This window comes from Mchenga conophoros, linkage group LG11 (assembly GCF_057382185.1).
Source record: "Mchenga conophoros isolate Kocher_MC1m ecotype Shallow Benthic linkage group LG11, M_conophoros_male_GT1.1, whole genome shotgun sequence".
NCBI classification, from domain to species: Eukaryota; Metazoa; Chordata; class Actinopteri; order Cichliformes; family Cichlidae; genus Mchenga; species Mchenga conophoros.
The window spans coordinates 10,221,118-10,243,733 of NC_140536.1; the positions used below are offsets into that span (position 1 = coordinate 10,221,118).

At 39.6% G+C, this 22,616-nt stretch overlaps 1 protein-coding gene across 1 annotated transcript in view; it reads right to left on the bottom strand.

The window, feature by feature from the left end:
- me1 (malic enzyme 1, NADP(+)-dependent, cytosolic) overlaps positions 1-22,616 on the bottom strand; it is an 82,778-nt gene that overhangs the window by 18,525 nt on the left and 41,637 nt on the right. The window contains exons 4-5 of the mRNA XM_085290851.1: positions 4,065-4,140; positions 1,814-1,975 (exon numbers count right to left, since the gene is read on the bottom strand). Of these exons, the coding sequence (XP_085146977.1) occupies positions 1,814-1,975; positions 4,065-4,140 (238 nt within the window). The remainder of the gene's footprint in view (positions 1-1,813; positions 1,976-4,064; positions 4,141-22,616) is intronic.

Consider the following 22,616-nt stretch of genomic DNA (forward strand, 5'->3'; position numbering starts at 1 on the left):
TCAGTGTATGTGACTCAACATGGAGCAGCAACACTCAAAAAAAATCCATCTGTTTCATAAGGCCTTCAATCTTAAACATAAAAATAGTCTGAACATATAAATATGAGATATGTTGAGTTCTCCTCTTTGTACAAGCTAACAAAGCATCTCTGAAATAATCAACATCCAACTGAACTGAGATTAGCACTGTACTACAAGAACTTTATAAGATGGCACATACTTAGGCAGTCAAAAAACTGTGTCACTGTTTTGGAATGAGGTAAAAAGACACTCTGGGATAAGAGCAAGTATGGATCAAGACATTCTATAAAGACCTGTTAAAGCTGTGCTGTGATGCCCATAAATGTCTAAAACTGCTGTCATGTACCCAAAGATCCGCAGACAGTATTATCACCCTAAAACAACATCACTTAAACAGAGCAGAAGATTCAATGTGGAAAACTAGAGTCTGTAGCGATGACAGTACGGGAAAAGGTCAAAAGGTAGAGCAGGCTTATAAAGATAAAGAACTGAGGTGCAGGACTTGGAAGAATGACTTATTCCAGTTAAAATGGCAGGAAAAAGACTAATGTAATATTTTTTTTATGAGGTTTCTAGGAAGAGAGCAGTGTTTTTGTTGTTCTTATACAGGGGATTTTTGCTGTGAGCCTAAATTCTCTGATGACGACTGCACTGAGAAAATGTTGTCTACAGTTCATCAAAGAAGACATCACCTGCATGTTCTCAAAGGTTTTCTTGGCCTCTGTCCAGTCTTACTGCTCTTTGAATTTCTTCCTGCTGCTTAATATTTCTTCCTACACTTTATTTGCGCACTCCACTACTCTTTGAAACGTCTCATCCTTAATCCACTTGAGACATCTGCTTGGAATGAAACTAAAGCCCAGGACTGAGTCATCCAAAGATGGTCTTGGAAAAATGAAGGATATCTACTGACGGATGGATCTCAGCTGTGCTGGGCACACAAGCATCTGAGTGTGCCACGCCCTTAGCCAAGGCCAAAAGTTGTGTATATATAGAAGCACACGAAGACTATTCTTAGTCTGTTTAAGGCTACACAAACACGTGCTCCATGCCCGGTTTGCATCGTCTTTCAGAGCTGCTGACATGCAGAACAGGGTCCATAGATGGATGACTACAGCTCTGTTGGCTGCTACTCCCACAAACTGGCAAAGAGGAAAGGTGCTTTCCCAACTGGCACCCATCAATGGAGCTGCTAGCCTTGGTTAGGTAAAGGGTATTTCCTGGTTGTAAAGTGTGAGATTTGTTTTCCTTTCTCGGCTGACTTCTAGTCTTGCCCACCAATGGGGGGATTAACCGCTCTAGCCCAAGGCTATTTTATTGAATTAGTGCCTGAAAAAAACATACCTTAATTTAATCTGTAAAAGCCCCACACTGTTGGACCAACGTGAACAATCTTGGGCTTTATGGATAAATGACACGGGAGAGAAGTTTAAAAGACGTTTTTCACCATGGCCACAAACGAAAACAACTTCAAGAGGTCAAATACTTCTAAAGAGATACAAGATACTTCAAGAGACAACAACTTAATGAGCCCGTGATACAGAAGTCATTCTTCATCATAACCATGTAGACAGCCAAGTGTGCCATATTTTGCACTGCTTAGGGTTTAATACTAAATATCTCTCTCAAAGGTTACAAAATGCACCTCGCAGTACCTCTAAAGCTCACAAATCAACATGTCTGTCTGTTTGTTTAAGTTCTTTTCAATTCAGTAGAGTATTATAAAAGTACCAGAAAAGATAGAAAAGATGCTGCTGTAGGGACTCAGTCATATTCAGAGCTCAGCTCTTACCTCATTGTCTGTTCCAACGTCCAGCATGACAGGTAGGCACTGCTGTGGTGGCATACCTCCACAGGCTGTGTAAAGGGCCAGCTTGCCAACTGGGATTCCCATGCCATTGCAGCCGAGGTCCCCCAGCCCGAGGATCCTCTCTCCATCCGTCACGCACACAGCCTGTTAATAGATTAAACTGTCAGCCATAAAAACAGCATACAGAGGTCACACCAGAGATCTTATTATCTTATTATTTTTATTAAAAATCTGTGCGTGGTTCAGCTACATTCTGGTTAGAAGAAATCACTCAAACCTTTTTTTTCCCGTATTGGGGATATCAGATTCTTGCTAGCCACATTAAATCTGATTAAATAAATGACTTTGCTTCACCTTATTTTGTTTCAACTCCAAATTTCTTCATCAATACAAGTCCACCCCACTACCAGAAAACATGTTTTTTTCCTCAGAGTGAGCCAGGCACTCCTACACCACCTGGCTTTCCACTCACAAGTCACTTTACTTATTAAGAGATAAGTTTCTCAGTGGGTTGTTTCCACAGTATATATATCTATATATAAAACAGTTGTGTAATGTTTAATATCAGCAGCAGAACAGTTTAATGCAAAATGTTCCTAATTTGGAGCGTTTTTCTGTTTTTCTTTTTTTCTTCAGTTCTTTTTTCCAGCATTGCTATGACGCAGAAAACTCTGGCCCAAGGATTTAACAGCCTTTTTCTCCCATAATCTGAATGTTTAAAGAGTGCCGCTAGCTTTCTGAATTTAAAATCCACAGCACCCTTACTAAATACCATTAGCAGCTTGTTTTTTCTATCACTTGTTAATATGTGACAGAAAAGCAGCCAAGTCCTGTCAGTGGATGGCTACCTTGGCTCCAGCGTGCCCTCTGTTAAAGTAGGGCATATTAGGCGAGCTTATCATAAGACCACCCTGACAACGAGAGGCGGCATGTCAGTGCCGAGGTAAATGCCCTGCTGTTGACAGCTGCGAACAGGTGGCTGAGGCTGCAGGTATATTTGACATGCCAAGAATGCCTTCTGGTGTCGTCATTCTAAATATGGCTAGATTATGACTTGCACATAGTTGTGCTATACACAAGATTAAAGAAATAGTTGAGGTTTTTGGGAAATTGGCCAGTAAGACGGGTCAAGGGAATCAATGCCAAAGTCTTCCAAGCCCCAGAGACTACTGGATTTAGAGAGAGCCCCTCTAATCATCTTGAAATATTTAGTGTAGTCATACTGTATTAAATGGATAATCATGCATCTCACCATTAAATATCACCATCTTATGGTTTGTATATGGTCTTATTTTTAAAAGAAACACCTTCAGTATACTTTAGTAAACGGTTCAGTATTTTATTTTCTTTGCATTAGCAAACAGTCAGTATTTATTTAATTGCATAAAAGGACCAAAGCCAATACTTCCCAGCTTCACAACCCTGTCATGTAATAATGTCAAGTCCCATCTTTCATTCATCATGAAATCTCCATATAAAACACAATGTAGCTGACACATGGTCATGCACATTTCCATACCTCGTAAATATTTCACATCTTGCCTTATTTCAGTCACCAGTATTCTTCCGTCCAGCTGGTAATCACTTCGCCGGCTTTCAAGTTGAGTAAAGTTAAACACACCACCCATTAGCTTGTTCTACATCAATCACCACAACACTACAGCACTACTCTCTTTCTGTTTTCACACCCCTTAGTGTTAACACAGCACACAAGCACTACACATTTGAAAGTAGTGGTTTTTTGCTATGCTGTAAATCTCCATGCATTTCAAACTGACATGGCCCTGGGTCTGTGACCCAGCATTTTATGTTCTGAATTATCATTAATAGTCTCTGATTTCATTGTTATTTATAGTTTCTGGTCTCTTGGTTTCTGTCTCTGTGCTTCCCCTGTGTTCCTTGTGTCACGTCTAGTAGAAGGATGTTTTCATGTCTGTACTTAAGATTGTTTCAGTGTCAGTCTGTGTCTCTGCGCATCTCTTGTGTTTCCTGTTTTACTTTGATAGTCTTAGTGTTTTCAGTTTTGCTTTCCCCGGTCTCGTTGTGTGCGAACAAAAGAATATAATAACAATCGTACCAGACTTTTTCCTCTATCTGGAACACATGACAGCAGGTGACCACAAGACATCAGAAAAATAGACCTGAGCCAAAGATCACCAAAAATAATTACATAATTTTTGCATCAGTGTTTTTATGACTCTATCACTGCTGACCTTATGTTTGAGTTATTTACCCTTATGTCCTTTTCTGGCCAGTTCTGTAGTATTGAAGCAATGTGACCACGGTCGTGAATAGTGATAAACAGCCCCCTAGAACAGAGAAAAGCAGACATTTTACATTTTTAGATATTAGACAGTTAACCAGAAAATCCTCTTTCTCAGTCTTTAACTTTGACCTTTCTGCTCTATCAAAGCAAAATGTCACTAAGAAAGTCTTGGCAAAAGAATGGCAACACATCAACACTTTGTGCTTAAAGAACGAGCCTGAAATCTTTACCTCAGTAACTGTTTGAAGTGAACCGCTATTTCATTTCTGCTTCCTTTCTTCTGAACAAAACTATGTTGAGTATTGGAGTAATGTTAAGCCCAGGGCTTCTTCAGGGACTTTGCTTTGGACCCCAAATATTCACTGATCTTAGTCCACCTAACCCACCCAACCCTACCTCCCTTACCAAACCTCCGTCTTTGTTTTTTTCTCACTTACATCAATGTCCTTTGCTCCAGGACAAGGATAAAGAGATCTCCTCAGTGTGTGGGGTCCCACTATAGTACCTTTCCTATTTTACTGACCCATCTGGTTATAGTATGTAAGGGCAAAACCTCCCTCGTATGCCAACAACAGTAAAAACATCACTATTTATAAGGATCTGCTCATAAAATGAAAAAAAGCATCCCAGATCAGTGCTTATGGTGGAAACCAGGAGGAAAATGCAAACAGTATGAGACGCTGTTAAATCTAAGAAAAAACAGAGTGAGATGAAGAGAAAGACATAAAAGTGTCAAATAAAAAAAAGGCTGTGATATGGCAGGAAAAAAACACAGCAGAAAAGATTATATTAAAAATTCAGTGGATATCCCACATGTGAACAGCCTTGAAACAGATGCTTTAATTAAGTGCACTCGATATAGTTGTTTTCCTTATTTTAAAATAAACTTTAAAACTCTATCTATGTATCTATATATGTTTTATTTATAGGCAGACAGGTAGATAAACAGATAGATCCATCTTCAAATAATGAGCGTAATACTAATTGTGAATCAGTTAGTGTAATACTCTGGTACTATCTGTGAGGACAAAGCTCAGACTCAGGGACAGCCAATAAGAGGAAGGTTGGGTTAGTGGCAAAGTGGCAGAGTATAAGATAAATATGCAATATTTTGAATTGTGAATCAAAGGTACTCTAGCAGAGTCCTGGAAATGAGCAAAATGGATTCAATTTAAACAGCTTTAAAACCACATGCTCAATAGCAAATCTTTTAAACCAAACCATCAGCTTTTAGGATAAACTTTAGCCACTTCTGAATTAAGATGTGTGTGTTTGGTTTAAGCAGGGTAGCTGATCATGCGATGACCACATTTAAATGGAAGAGATGCTTATCAATCAATCAATCAATCAATCAATCAATCAATCAATCAATCAATCAATCAATCAATCAATCAATCAATCTTTATTTATAAAGCACTTTTCATACAGAAAAAATGTAGCACAAAGTGCTTTACATAGTTAAAAGCAGCCCACCCCACCCTCCAACTCACTCCCCACACTCTCAATACACATATATCCCCCCACCCCCACCCACACACACATACACACACGCGCACACTTAAAGAGTAAAAATTGGGCTGGGCTCGCATGAGCCAAGTGAGGAAACATTATAACAGGGAGCCGTCTGCACCGGGAGCCGGTCACAGACCGCAGCCTCCGGGCTGGGCACACAGCAGGAGGGAGGCCAAGGAGCCCCCCAACCAGGCTGAGAGGACCCCAGAGACCCAGCAGCCACGGTCAATAACAGCCCCGGTGCAGAGAGCGCCCTCCGAGGAAACACTGGAGATATGACGCAATACGATATATACAGGGTAAAATGATAAAATAAATAAGAACAGGATACAATATAAATATAAATATAAATAGAGTAAGAAGATTAAAAAATGAATAAGAATAAAATCAAAAAATATTAGGTAAATCCTAAATTAATAATAGAATAACAGGATAGAATAAATAAGCATAAAAAATAAATAAACGCTAAGTAAAAGCTAAATTAAAAAGGTGGGTCTTGAGCCTGTTCTTAAAAACATGTACGTTCTCTGCGGCCCTGAGCTCCTCCGGCAGGCTGTTCCACAGACGAGGACCATACCACTGAAAAGCTGCCTCTCCGTGAGTATGTGTCCTGACTTTAGGGACAATCAAAAGGCCAGTACCAGAGGACCTCAGGGTCCGCGAGGGTTCGTATGGTAAAAGCAGATCTGAGAGATAAGAAGGCCCAAGACCATTAAGACATTTAAAAACCAATAAAAGAACTTTAAAATCGATCCTGAAACACACGGGGAGCCAGTGCAGCGATTCTAAAACCGGTGTAATGTGGGCCCGCCCTCTGGTCTTCATCAGCACACGAGCTGCCGAGTTTTGCAAGAGTTGTAAAGTTGAAATATTCTTCTTAGGAAGACCAGAGAGCAGGGCATTACAGTAATCAATGCGACTGGTAATAAAAGCATGCATCAGCATCTCCGTGTTGGCCCGAGAGAGAATAGGGCGGACTCTGGCTATATTTTTTAGATGATAAAATCCAATTTTGGTTACATGTTTAACATGTGGGATAAAACCAAGCTCAGAGTCAAAAATAACACCCAGGTTTTTCACTTGTAGCGAAGGACATAGTGAAAATGCCTCTAATTTAGACAAGAGTTTCTCTCTCTGAGCCTCAGGACCGACAATTAAAACTTCAGTCTTGTCCTGGTTAAGCTGTAAAAAGTTTTCTGCCATCCAAGATCTTATATCCAAGATACAGTTAAAAAGGGCATCCATTGGTCTGGTGTCATCAGGAGACACGGAGATGTACAGCTGCGTGTCATCAGCGTAACTGTGGAAGTTCACTCCATGCCTCCTGATGACACTGCCGAGAGGCAACATATACAAATTAAAAAGTACAGGGCCTAGAACCGACCCTTGAGGCACACCACATGTCATTTTATGGATCTTAGAGGAGCATGTATCCATACTCACCATAAAAGTTCTGTCAGAGAGATATGAAGTGAACCAGTTGTGTACAGCACCAGAGAGGCCCACCATGTGTTTCAGTCTGTTTAAAAGAATAGCGTGGTCTACTGTATCAAAGGCTGCGCTTAGATCCAGTAGCACCAGGACTGAGAGCTTTTGGGAGTCCCAGTTACATCTAAGATCATTTAAAACCTTTAGGAGAGCCGTCTCTGTGCTGTGGTTCACCCTAAATCCAGACTGGAATATCTCCAGGATCTGTCTATCATTGAGAAAATCAGTAATCTGAGTAAAAACAAGTTTTTCTAAGACTTTACTTAAAAATGGTAAGTTGGATACAGGTCTGTAGTTATTAAAATCATTACAATCCAAATTGCTCTTCTTCAGAAGGGGCCTCACCACCGCCGTTTTAAAGGCAGCAGGGAAGACACCCAACTGAAGAGAGCAATTCATCATGTATAAAAGCTCAGCCTCAAAAAATCCATAAAGTGTTTTAAAGAGTGAAGAAGGGATTGGATCTAAAGGACATGTGGTGGGTCTCACTGTGGAGAAAACCTTCTGAAGGTTCTCAGCATTAACCAGGGCAAAGCTGTCCAGTGTCTCCTCAGGTACAATCGAGGCCTCAGATGTGTTTACAATCATATCGCGATTAGATAAAATATCAGATCTGATGGCGCTGATCTTTCCCCTGAAGTGGTCTGCAAACTGCTCACAGAGCGAGTCTGTGGGGGTTCTTTTGGAGCTTTTAAAATCAGGGTTAAATAAATGATCTATGGTGGAAAAGAGGACCTTGGGATTATTTTTGTTAATACTGATTATTTTGGCGAAGTATGAATTTCTTGACTTCCTTAGTGTATTATTGTACATTTTAAGTTGCTCGGAAAATATTTGATGGTTGATAGTATTTTTATTTTTCCTCCATCTCCTTTCTGCTGCCCTGCAATTTCTTTTGAGTGTTTTGACTTCTTCGTTTCTCCAGGGTGATGCATGTTTTACGTTAATCTTTTTGGTGGTGAGTGGAGCAACGGAGTCAAGGCTTTTCTTCAGTTTGCTGTTGAAATAACTAAAAATCAAATCGCAGGGTGCAGGTAAAATCACAGGGGGGCATTTGACTAAAACCCTGGTAAAATTTGCAGCCACTTCAGAGGTTAGATAGCGCCTCCTCACAGTTCGCACTGAGGTCTTCCGCTGAATAAAACCGGTGATGTTAAAAAACACACAGTAGTGGTCAGAGACAGCCAAGTCAACAACAGAGGACACGCTGGTGGACAGCCCATGGATGATGACCAGGTCCAGAGTGTGTCCTCTGTTGTGAGTCGGCTGCGTGACGTGCTGGATAAAATCCAAACAGTGAAGAATGTTTAAGAATTCTTTTGCTGCAGGGTCAGAAGGATTATCTATGTGCAGGTTAAAATCACCGGTTAAAATTATCATATTATATTTTGAATGTATGTTTGTTAAAAATTCTGAGAATTCCTTGATAAAAGCAGCGCTGTCTTTAGGTGGTCTATAAATTGTGACAGATAAAACTGGAGGGCTGCTGAAAACAATAGCATGGAATTCAAAAGTGGTATAATGATCAAATAGAATTTGTTTGGTGGTGAGTGTGTTGTTGGCTAAAGATGCAGTCCCACCACCTCTCTTACCACTTCTAATAGAAAAAGAGAAACTAAAATTTGGTGGGGAGGCCTCAGTGAGAACAACTGGTGCATCCGAACCCAGCCATGTTTCAGTTAAAAATAAACAGTCAAGTTTATTATCTAAAATTAAATCATTAATAATAAAAGACTTGTTCGACAGAGAGCGTACATTTAAAAGTGCCATACTGATTGAGACTGGTGGATTATTGACAATAGAGTTGGATGGATGTTGATATTTTTGAAGAGGCCGGAGGTTATTAATGTTTTTGGAGTTACTGGATTTATGATAATTCTGTTGCTCTCTGTTTGTGATTATGACGGGTATTGTGTTGACTGTGGGAGAGAAAGGTCCTAGTCCAGAGTTTTGTGTATTACTGTTAAAAGTGGAACAAATATAGGAGCTGGGACCAGGGGAACATCAGTCAGTGGCAGACAGTGGCGATGTGCGGGAGTGCTGTACGCCAAATGCCAAATTGGCGGACAGTAAACGGCGTCCCCAGGCGTTGAGGTGGAGCCCGTCTGCCCCAAAAAGATGCCTCCTCTCCCAGAAGGCATCAAAGTTGTTAATAAAACCCACGCCGTGGGAGACACAGGCAAAGGAAAGCCAGGTGTTAAGGCTGAGTGGTAAACAACATCAGTAGTCCCGCGGCTCTCCTGGCTCTCCACGTGTCCTTCTTAATCTGTTATCGAGGAGGCCGGGCTCATACACAAAACGCTTTTTTGAACTTGTTGTTTTCAGGCTTTTTGCTTTGTTTTATTTTATAGCCACTACACACAGGGCTCACCTTTAAACATGACTATTGGATTTACTATACAGCAGTGCAACTACTCCATGAAGCAGATACTTCAAGTGTAGACAGTAGTGTTTTGTTGTGTAGCATGGCAAAAGCTGACATTAAGAGACCATACGTTTGCAAGAAAGTAAAATGTCAAAAATGTCATACATATTTTTCTTAAATGTTTTTTGAGCAAGACCCCAATGTATTAAAACTCAGTCACACCCAACTCTGTGAGCACTCCACCCTATACCAGCTGAAAACCTCAGACCTGGAGTTGGTAGTTCTCATTCTTACCATTTCACGTTTCTCAGCTACAGACTGCCCCAGTGTAAGCTAGAAGTCACCACCTGATGAAGCCAAAAGAATGACATCATCAAACTCCCATGCACCCTTAATAATCATGAAGAGGACAAAGAGCTGATATAGAGTTCTACAACCAGAACAAAAAACACATTCTTCCTCTTGAATCTTAGTTCACCTAATTGGACAGATTCTCCTCTCCAGTATCTGGGAGCTTCCCAGAGAGGGTGAGGAGTGAGATCCCCCTGAAGTTACAGCATAGCCTATCAGCCATGACCTCCATGTCATATTGGAAAGAAACATCAGCCAGGACAGCCCCACAACATCCAGAGCATTAAAAAAAAGCAGGACAACTGTCATACACCCCAGGCACCCTGTCACTTAGAAGTTGTTTAACTGCTTCAGTGACAGGCGGCCTGGATTGATGGATGAGTTTCTGCATTATGTCCAGGAAAAAGAAAGTTTATTGGACAACAGATACACAAATAATAAATCTGTCAGGCTCTAAATAAAACAAACAGCATGAATGACCTAAGACACTGCCTGTTGCAAAGCCTTTAAAAAGTGCAGTGGTTCCTCTAATAAAAAGAGGCCTGGAGGTCAAATAAAGGTCACATGGCCACAGACATCTGGCATTCAAAAAGTTTTAACTCTTCTGACGCACATCTGCACGCATCTGCACATCTATGCACAAAAATGCTTAAGAGCCGGTTCAAAAGCAGCGCATTAAGAGAGTCTGCAAAATGTCTGCAGCTGTAAGGGGCTGTAGGGATCAGGACAAGAGCGAGGAGAAGGAGTGGCCTGCTGTGTGTGTTTATGTGAGGCCAGAAGGACATGAGCCACTGCCAGCAACAGCATTATGATGAATTTTTGGGAAAAGAGAGGTGATGGAGCTGAAAGGTTGACCTCAAAATATGACTGTTGGAAAACAATTTCATACAATGAATCAAAGCAGACAGGCTGGCCGGCAGTAATTCCTAACCTCTGTCAACCTGAATATTACCAAAAACATTTCAGGTTCATGTTTTTCATTATTTCTCTTCCTCCAATACTAATTTTCTGACACTTTGTACTTTCCGGGGAGCTGTAGACCTCATGACCTGAGCCACTCCTTTGAGCTTAATCAGGATTACAGCTCATAGAATAGTAAATAAATGTATCTCATAATGTCACAAGTCATAGTGTTTTAAATCCATCATCACTGTCTATCTAGGATAATACATCTGGAACACTGATTTTACATGAACAAACCAAGCTGTCAATATATGGTAGCTGTAAGGGAGTTGTGTACGATATGAAGCCTTTCACCCACAGATCAGGGAACAGTACTGTAAACTGTGTGTGCAGTGGACATCAACACACAAACAAAAGGGAAAAGAGTGTGTCTTGCATATTTGTGTGAGAACATTGTTGCAGAATGAAGTCATTGCTGCTAGTTATAGGTTCCGATTTGGGTTGAGGGTAAAGGAAAATTCCACCCTCTGATAGTTTGATCGTTGCTTAGCTAACAAGAAAAAATAAGGTGAACCGCATAATTTCTTGGCCATAAAGATTTGTGGCCAACGCTGATATTGTTTTTCCTACAACAATGATTTCAAACTTTCTTTGTAAGAAGTAAATCTGCTGCTCTGTCAGATGAATTCAAAATGTCTTGCAACTAAACCTTTCAGCAGTTATTTATTCTGTGTATTTATACCACATTTTTTGTTATATTCGTTTCCTATTTGAATAGCTCATACATATTTATATCAACCTTTCATAGAAAGTTTTATGTAGTCTGGAGTTTTAATGTTTATTCTTATCTACATTTAGTCTTTCTACCATAATTTCCAGCTGAGGAATAACCAGCGTACCCTTTTTTACTCTTTTATTCATTTTATCTAGCTATTTCACTATTAATGCTAAATGGACTGATTCTTATATAGCGCTTTTCTACTCTTTTGGAGTACTCAAAGCACTCTATACAACATGCCATATTCACCCAATCACACCCAATTTTACAAGCACTTCCTCTAAACTGAGTGATCCTAATTCAGACATTCATACTCCGATGAATGCATCGGAAAGCAACTTGGGGTTAGTATCTTGCCCAAGGATACTTGACATGCAGACTAGAGGAGCCAGGGATCGAACCACCAACCTTCCGTTCAGTAGGTGACTAGCTACAGCTAAGATCATCCCTAATGTATGTTTGTTCCCTACTTTAAGTTAACCATTCTGGCCATCTATCTTATCAATTTAAAGCTTAACAATTAAATGTTTCCTCTAACTTTTTACCTAACGGTTCCTCCAACTTTTAGCTAACTTTTAGCTAAGCAACTTTAGCAATTGTTTTCACCAAAAGATTAACAATAACTTGGCAACTATAACTTCAATTCTTATTTAATGGGTAGTTTTTCCAACAATATAAATTCCTGTTGTTTAGGTGTAACACCTGAAGCAGTAAGTAAACAACATTTTAAAAATATTTTCACAGTAGTTGAACAATCTTTAGGCCCATTCCCAACCACTGGAGTAAATATCTCTGGTTAAGAGGCACATTTTCATCCTCGGATTGATGCTTTGGCTTCTACTAAATGATTTCAATATTCCATTTTTTTAAAGTTTGCTTTTTAATGTGCCTGTTTGTGTGTGTGCATGTGTCTGGCTGCTGCTCATATAATAACCACAATGAGTACCAGACGCCCTATTTTCTAGATGAGAGGACAGCCACAAAGCATTGAGCAGCCACGTCTGGCTCCTCCAGTGTAAGAGTGTGGAGTGAACACAGAAGGTAAAGAAAACAACCTGATGGGCCGAAACAACCCAACGGCTGACCTGCAGCCCCATACAAAACACACCCCAGGGATTGTGGCTGCTCGACGCCGTCGGGAGGGAAAGCTGCTTTCTTCACCATGACCCCAAAACACACCAGAACCCCACGAGAAAAGCAACCTCCAATCTTTGACCCGTGTCCACACCAAACCAGCCACCATTCTTCTCTCCCGCTGTGTAACCTTAATCTTCACTGTGCTGGACGCCCTCAGTTAGCAAGGTTCAACTGACACAATGGACACAAATCACTGAGAAAGAGTGTGAAAACAATGTTAAAGGTCACAGCCGCGCAATATAAGAATTTGACAACTAATTAAGCAACAAATCTAGCATGAAAAACTTTTTTATGGTTTGTCTCTGGCGACTGAGGAAAAACAATATGACAGGATTTAGTTCTTGATTTTAAAAACTCCTTTGAAGAGTCTAACTGAAGCTGAATGGCGCCTGCATGTTATTAGTGTGACTTTGCCCAGAGTCAGGAGGTAAATGTCCATTCAGTCGAGAGGATCCAGTGGTGACTGTATGACTTCAGGTTTTTCACTTCAAAACTAAATTAACGAGATTTTCTTGGCAGAGCCTTCAAACACACACAACACACAGCATAAAGGCTACTGATTCATTTAACAATTAGAAGTTTATTTAAAAGGTATTAAAGAATAATTAGAGATTAGAGTTAGGTTTTACAAATTGGGCACAGTTTTAAAAGAACTCTATGTAAACCGAATCTTATGTTTCACTTCTGACCCCACCTTTTTTAGCATTTATTTTGCTGTCTCTAGGCCACAAGATAAAAAAATAATAATACACAATATTTTAGAATTTTAGTCTAGCTGATCCTTCCTTAACTGTGTACACTGTCTAGTAGGTGCATAATGTAATATGCATATGCATCATGGAAAATTCTGGGCTCACCAAAAATTGTATTTGGTATTTAACCAAAGTTGTGATAAAAACAAATGGCACCAGGTCAAAATGGCATTCCATAAATTTCTAGACTGCTTATCCAACTTGGGGTTGCTAGAGCCTATACCAATTTTATTTTAGTTTTTAGATGCTTATTTTTATATACAAAAGACTGTAAATCGCATGACTAGAAGGCTAGTCATGCAATTTAGTACTGAGCTGCTTGAGATCACTGACATGCAAAAGCTTAAGGGTTATGTAATGAGAATAGGTATCTAAGTTGTATAGCAGTAACTGCATACCAACAGATTCACACTGGGAGGTACAGAAGGAAAACACATTTAGCTCATTAAATGACATAATTCCATTTCACCTTCACATACTGTAGTGGTGCTGCATATGCACTTAATTACCAATGACTTGCATCCTCCATACACAGATGAGGACAAAATTATTAGCCCCCCTGCATAAAATTTTAAATGTTTGTTAAAGTTTTTTTCTAACATCTTTCCCACGAATTTCAAACATTTCTCAGCATATTACTTTTCTTTAGAAAGCATACATTATTTTTCTTTGCACCCAATAACAGAATTATTTCAGAAATAAACAAAAAATACCAGGATCAGTACTATTTGTCCCTTGACAAACTAACCTTTTTACTGAGCCATACTGTACCACAAACCACTGCTGTGCTCAAAGCAGCTTCTCTTTACACAGTAAAAAAAAAAAAAAAAAAAACTTTAGCAAGTGTTGGAACTGTCAGTAAATAAGACATCATGCCAAAAACAAAAGAATCTGTTTAGATTTGAGAAAAAGAATCGTTGATGCTCAAAAAACAGGAGATGGATACAAGGTTCCTACAGCATTTCCAAGTGTCAAGAATTGGAGTATCATAAAGCGACCCACACAGTACATAACAAAACTGGCAGAGGTGGGAAGCCCGAGATTTCAAAGATTCTGGAAAGCCGGAAAACTAGTAAAATATGTGTCTAAAGACCCCAGAACAACTGCCAAGACATGAATGAATAACTTAGCCAAGTTAGGACTGTATTTTCAAAGAAGACACTCACTAGAACCCTGCACAGGAATGACTGCGAGGTTACAGACAAAGACAATCTTCAATTCTGCAGAAGAAATACCTTCGAGCATGAATGACATACGATGAGGAAAACCTGGAGAAAGAATATGCATACTGGAAGTGCATCTTTTGGACTGAAGAGAAAACAAATACGAGCTCTCTTGCCAGAGGAATGGGCATACAACCCAAAGAACTGTGTGCCACAGTGAAACACAGAGGTGGGAGTATTATGCTGTGGGAATGCTTTAGTACATCTGGAACTGTGAATCTCATCAAGGTGGAAGGAACCGTGAAGAACAAAGGATGTGTGAAGATTTTGAAAGAAAGCCTCAAGCAGTCAGCATCAAAGCTGTGTCTGGGTCATCACTTCGCTGTCTTCTAACAATACACAAGCGGAAACATCTCTCTCACGCAGAACTACCTCCAGAGAGCCAGTGAGAACTTTGTTGACTGACGTGCACAAAGCCCTAACTTGGATCCCACTGAAAATCTAAAGATCAATGTCCATGCCAGAAGGCCGTCAATTCTGGATCCCCCTTTGTTCTCTTGAGAGATTCACAAAAGAAGAATGCTGAAAACTAGCCATTAAAAAGTATACACAATTAACAATTAGCATCAGGGAACTAATGACTGGTAGTTTTTGAATATTGTTAAATAAATGTGTTTTTGTATGAAAAGTAAAATAATGGAAATAACTGAGAAGATGTCATAAAAGTTTCTTGTTCTGTTTAAAAGCACTCGGAAAATATAAAAGGGGGCCTGAAAATTCTGTCCCGGTCTATATAGCTGGGGTACATATTGAGAATGAACATGTCATTCATTAAACTGCAGTTAGCACATTGGGAAACCTATAATATACAAAAGCTAAGGCGCTCCAAAAACACTTTTCACTGGAAAATATTTATTCAGTGCTTGAATTCTCTTGATATCGTTGGCTTTTCAAAACAGATTCAAAGACAGAGTATTTATTTCTGAAAGACCAATGGCTGAGATATTTAAGGTATCATTTTATTAAAGTTGGGAAGGTCAACAAACGATCACAGGAATAAAAACAAACCATTTGCCATTTTTTCATCAGAATAGATTAATCAGTTGGCCAAAGGGTTCAAGAGATGAAGAGTTAAAAACACAAAGATGAACCACAAATTTAAATGTAATGCAACTGGATACCAAAAACACTGCTTTTTTGAAAAACTGTTAAAATAACAGTATGAAAGGAGTTATTATTTCAGCGCAATCAGTTCAGAGCTTAAATTAAACTGGATTTACACTGATGCAGAGCAATGAAGATATTCTACAAATACACTGACATATGGAGTCCGGTCTACTCAGGAAAAGAAATTAATGGACTATCAACTAATTAAAATTGGTCCTTTAAAAACTGACCAGATTTGTTAATATTTTGAAGGTATCGTGGAAGCCAAGTACACTACATTTATATAATGGTCCGTTCCACATAAGGTAATGTTAAGAAATAAAACAAGAGACTATGAAAACAAGACTAAATGCTGAAATACTAAAAGACTACCATCCATTTTCAACATTTTAAGGCAGTACCAAACAGGAAATCAGCTGATGACAATTTTGCAGGTATTTAAATTTTTGACTCCAAATTTCATGGTGATCCAACTCCAGATATCCTGGGGTCATATCCATCATCTTGAAAATCCAGCGAGGAACTGTGCAGTTATTGAACAAACCAAATTACATTCAGAAATCCACACACACATTTTCCTCCTCTCCAGCTGCTTAACTTGCTTTAGTTGTAGCTCTTCTGACATGGGCGTGTGCACTTAATGCCACAGTGAATCACCACCAAACCTCCATTGCACCTTGGTTTACCAACATTAAAGGAGGAAAACACAGAGACATAAAGGGAATTGAGCCTCCAGCTTCTCATTCGCCACAGGGTCAACCAAACAGTCAGTCCTGATTGTGACATGAAGATAACAGTGTTTTGAATTTTTTTGCATGTTTCAATTTGGATTGAACATCAGTCTCCTATTGTAATTAGACCAGAAAGACAGTCATCCTTCTCTGTAAGTGAGTTCAGCATCTTCTACGGCACACTCATAGGCGGACAGAGGCATTTCTGTTACTGGATGTGGTACCACCACAAGCTGTAGAGAAGGACAGACAGCACAATACTTAAGGAGCAAAACTGCCGGTTTCGACTTACTCGCTTCCTTTGCTGAGAGGTATTTAATAAGTTAATGGCTTTCTAAGAAAAGAGAAGAAGATTTTTGTGGAGAATAGCATTGCACAGCAGAGATTGTTTTTTTATTTTATGACAAAATGTATTTTTGTCCTTAGCTGTAAGTTAACTACCGCATCCATATACTGTAAAAGCAAAACAGAAAAAAAAATCATCTCTAATGCTTAAAAACTGAGGTCATGCTGTTTGTTTTGGTCGACTGGTCATTTCCAGAGCAATTTAGTAAGTGAGGCCAAAAGGAGTGAAGCTGTCGGTATTAAAATAACACCCTTATGCTGCAGCACCTCGAGCAGCCAAGCAACTGACTAATCCAATAGCGCAAAAGAGGAAAACTGTGAGAAGACCAGGTCTGGCAGACCCAATCAATAACCATGTTCCTGCTGCTGCTGACGCCAATGCTGTCCACTTTTAAAATAACTAATTGCAATGGAAATGATGACCATCAATGAAGCAGGGAAAAAAAAGCAAAAGCGCTCTGGGAATGGGTAAGAGAAATTTGCAAACACAAAAACAACAGGACATGGAATCCACACAGTGGGTGAATAGTTTAGAATTATAATGAATAAATTCGAATCAGCTCAACAAATACAATTCCTATTTCCCTGTCTTAGTACAGCCACTCGGTTGTTGTTAGAGCAGAAAAAAATGTTTTGTCGTGTTTCTTCGAGGAATTTATCATAGCAGTAAGTGAACTGTGCACAGAACTTTTGCTCAGCACCTCTCTCATGAGTCGAAAATGAAATGTGATGGGAAGGATTCTCTTTCCAGTTCCTTCTTTTTTCCCTTTCTCTTCAAACCCATCTCTCGAGGCACTGTGACTCTCCAAAGACAATGCACTCTTCTAATGCTTCCCACTTTCCGTGGCACGCTCACACTTTGACAGGATTCCATCACATGAAGAGTGTTCAGCACGCTGCCTGATTCGCCCACAAGTGAGAACCAGCTCCAGTGTTTGGCCTCAGACACTGGGGCTGCCCCCGCTTCATTCCACTGCAGCCCACTGATGTTAGCCGGGGCTTCGTATAACTAATCTGTCATGAAGATTTCGCGACTTGGGAGCTGTGCATGTGGGGGTTAGCGCTAGGAAACTCAAGTCCAAAATGAACACAGCTCAGCCAATTTGATCAGCCTTTCATCACTCCAGATATCGTGCTGAGGCAAAACATAAGAAGACATGGAATCTCTGACAAAGGCCAACCTGCAGGTGACAAAAATAGCAAGCAGCCAGTGTGAGAATCTGGGCTTTCATAGCCAGTCGTCTGCTCTAACTGTCCGGGTGAAGGACTGTCCAGTTTCTTTGTCTGCCAAGCTTACATAACTAAAAGGGCAAGAAACAGCAGGAAAATCCTGTTCCAGCACAAAGGCCCTGCTAAAAGAATCAGAGGCACAGACCTGATGAACCCAGCTGGTTATTAGATGAGTTTCAGTCCTGTGCAACCAGCTTTTCCATTCATTTGCTACTTTTCACACACATCCTGACATTTGATTCATGCCAATGACGTTTTATGTGGGATGCAAACTCAAATTCAACTGGTTTTGCCATGGCCAAAAAGTGTAGAAACTGGTCAAAGTGTACTGTGTTTATTTGCAAATTCTCTGTCTTAGCAACACTGTGTTACGTGAAGTATGCAAGAAGCCTAAACTATATAAATTCAAATAAAGAATAGCTTCATGAAAAATCAGACTGATGTTTAGACAGAAGTGCTCTAAAATCACTGAGCACTCTATAGAACGACAATGATTTATGACCTATTGTATGCTCAGGCTTTCACAGAAAAAATGTGGATTGCATTTTAGGGATGTCTGGGGTGGTGGCAGACTAGATGCCATTGTGTTCACTATTAACCAGATGGGAAAGTACTTTCAGAGTATCCAATTCTTCATGGCTTAGAGCTGCAAAGATAATTCATGTAATATGTGACATGAAGTGAGAAGGTAAAGCCATTACTGTATATTTTACAAAATATTACAGGTCAATGCTAAATGAAAGGTGCGTTTTTCTCTCCATAGTCATGGTCTCTGGTGCTTTTAAGTCAGCCAAAAGACAGTCCAGTGATAATTGATAATTAACTGGAAACTTCAAATAGTTCATAAACCTGGTTGTCTGGTTTTAGAGAACGTTAATAAGAGATTGTGTGGTTCTGCAGCAGCTCATCTGACGCATGAGGCAATATAAGCATACTAAAGCTGTTCATCCTGACTTTCACTACTGAGATATGGGTTTGTGCCATTTGAACCCAAGTAAATGTGAACTTCTTTTTAGACTTAATGAGCCTATTATTTTCAGTATCTGCTTGTACCTTGGTTAGACTAAGGCAAAAATAAAAAAATCTTGGTTTGGTTTAGGAAACTAGAACAAAAATAGGATGGAAAATTCTGCTTGTTGAGGTTATTAAGCATGGCTCGTTGAACAACTGCAGTTACTCAGTGACTGTCAGACACTGAATTCTTTTCACATTCTGCGACTAATTGCAAGCAGTTGCAGCAACTAAGTGACCACCGTGAGGTTGAGCATCTAACACCTTCAATCTCTGGACACCCACGGGTCTCCAGTCACGGTCTGAATTGGGCTGACTGCCGTCACTCTCAGATAGATAGTCAAACTTTTGGAAATAACTGCACTCTAATTTCGAAAAACAGATTGCCAACATGTTGCAATCAGTCTAAGTCAGCCTGGTTTAGTTTTTCAAATCTATGAGGTTCTGGCTGGATTTTGAGTGTAAGGAGTTAATGTGAATTTCTGTGCATGCAGACATCCACAGATTTACATTTTGGATAATTTATCACAGTTAATTGCCCTATTTTTAAAAACAGATTACATGTAACTGCCAACTTAATCCCACTCCAAAGAAAACTGATAGCAGACTGTCTAACTGTGCTATTCTTCACGCACTAAATTTGTTTTGAAGACAGCAACTGGCTACCAGTGACTGTAGACTTGATCCCCATCTTTGAAGCAAATATTTCAAAGCATTGTGTTTGCAAGTACATTGCACACAGTTGCAATACTTTTGCTTGTCATGGTTATACCAATAATTATGTGGTTAAAATGTCCCATGTTAAAATCAGATGTTTTGGGTTGTTTCACTATAAAACATAAGGAATACATTGATGCAGCACTTAAGCTTTTAGGTTACATTAAATGAAACTAATTAAAAAATAATAAAATCTTTGTTCTGTGTAATTTCACATAAAAAGAAGCATTCAGCTCAGTGTGATTTAACTACAGGTAAAATATTAAACCAAGTCACTAACATTTTGATTATAATTGATTTCACTTAACATATCTACAGACAGAATTGTAGAATGGATTATACTTGTGTTAAAGAAGCATTTGAGCAAGTCTACCCAAAAGAAGAATGTGTGCCCTGTTAATATGCTCTAAGAAGGAAACTGAGCTCAGCCCTAAATCAAAGTGAACGTTCAGGGGAGAGTTCAAGTGTCCGATAATTAAAACGGAAGAAAGGGAGTCACCTGGGGTCAAACCTTGTTACTGCCGAGGTCACACGGCATGCTGAAGAGGTGAGGTGTCTGCAATACTACTTACTAAGATTAGTCGTAATAACCACAAGGTCAAAGTGCATTTGGTGTCCTGTAAGTAGACACTGAAACCCAACACACCTCACTTGAAGTATTAACAAGAATGTATATCACTGTCATAGCCCATGTCATACACAAATTCAATCAATATAACAAACACTTTATGCAACATTTCTGTGTTCTATGCCACACTCCAGAGGAAATATGAACGGTATGAAACAGCAGGATGGTTTCAGGCAATTGACTTCCAATGAGCTCTGCAAAAATACACTCTAAGTAAATCATGTCATGTGTATTTACAGTATACATCTTGGTGTTACAACACATTGGCTGGGATCAAATAGGCTTGAGCAAGATAAACCAAGGTTTATTGTATTTATTTTATCTACAAATAAATTATAACAGCAGATGCAACAAACTGTGCAGCAGGTTTGCAGAAGCACGTCGACTCATTAGGCGCTCAAAAATAAGCATGCCTTTGCCTCTCATGTCAAGTAATCTTGTTGTACGTTTCTGGCTCACTGCACAGGGCCTTTGAGTGCTTACCATAATTCTTACAGCAATCACACTGAACAATGAATAATCATTATTTATTTACTGGACTGAGGTGCAGCGCTCTGGTTTCCGCTCCATTTAAGCCAACTTTCTTCTGATTGGTTGACCTTCCCAAACAGAATATTTGAACAGCCGGTAGGGTGGGGCTTCTGTGCTCATAACTACAGCTGTGTTTTGCCTGAGATGACAATATCCAGGACATCAACTCTCAAGCTAATCATTTAGAGAATTTTGACTTTGCTTTGAAAAAAAGAAATGAAGCTGTTGTAATCACTAAAGACCTCCAAACTCTGTATGTGCTGCACAAAGCATGCTCTTTAATCAATGTATTCTTAACACTTGACCATTCTTAACACATTTAATAGACGTGAGTGTTAGTAGAATCCATTATTGCATCCACAGTCAGATGGACTGAATCATCTCCAATTCCCACTGCCTGGAAGTACCGGAAGATGTGAGTTCAGGCCCTCTGCAAACACAAGTGTTTGAAATGACATGGTTTGATTTCCCAAGAGCTGCATTTAAGGCTGTGTTTATATTAACATTATACTATGTTCTCCAGGACAAGCACCACAGGAACTAACAGGGACAGTTCATGGAGAGCGGTTCACGTTCCTGCACACTCACAGAGAGGTTTCCCACTGTGCGACAAAAGTTTGGACAGATTAATGTATTTTTTATTGAAATAAACTGAGTTCTGACTGTCTCAGTTGAAAGTGAAATACCTAAAGCCAAAAAGCATTCCCTAATCCTCTCAAATAACACACTTTAAATGCAGTACGGTGATTGTGTGTGCAAAGCAATCCAAGTTTGGAAGCCGTTTGACTGATTCCACAACTAATATGGCCCATAAGTGCAGATGGATATCTTCAAATTTTCCATTTCTAACTTCAGGCCAAATATCTGACAGGTCTACAAGCGCTCAATGCCAAAGTTGAGCTGAGAGCTGATGGAGCTGTCAAAACAGAGAGAAATTAGCCTTTAGTGCTTTCTCACCATTAGCTACAGTAAGCAGAGGAGACTGCTAAACTGGCTAATAAGAAGCAGAGCTGTTTAAATATATTGGTGTCAGATATCGTAGCATCTCATATTTCAAGACAAATGGTCTTCTCTAAGTGCAAATATGAAAGCAGTGATTAATGACTGATCTGTTGACTTAGTTCTTATCAGTAAGGAGGGTGTCCCATGTCAGAATGAAGCTGACCCAGTTTCAGACGTAAGCTGCACGGCTCTAAATTAAGATTTCATACCATTCTGTACACACCGAATAACTAAGGGGCAACAACAGAGGAAGATTCTAGCTGAGTTGTAGCAACCACAAACCACTGAATATGAATGAAATTCAGTGACCTTTAGCAATGACAAGCAAAATACAAGCAGGCAAACTTTGAGTTTAACTGTTCTCATCTTTGAAAGGATACAGCTTATTGACATATGAGGGGGTGTAAACACATCATAGAGTTGCCCACATAACCCACATGTTTTTTTCCAATTGTGAACAGAATATATTGCTCAAGAAAAATGGGTCATTTAAGACCATGACAGGAAATGACAAACATGATCCTTAGTTGCAGGACGTACACAGAGTAATTCTTGGTAACACAGAAAAATAACTGTATATGTAGCTGAAATTCTGCCACACCTGGAAAAACTCGCATCATAGCAAATCAAACAGGCAGTTGTGGTGTACTGTCCACAAACTGTCAAGCAGACTCAATCCAGCTCCATTAGACCAAGACTGAAGTTATA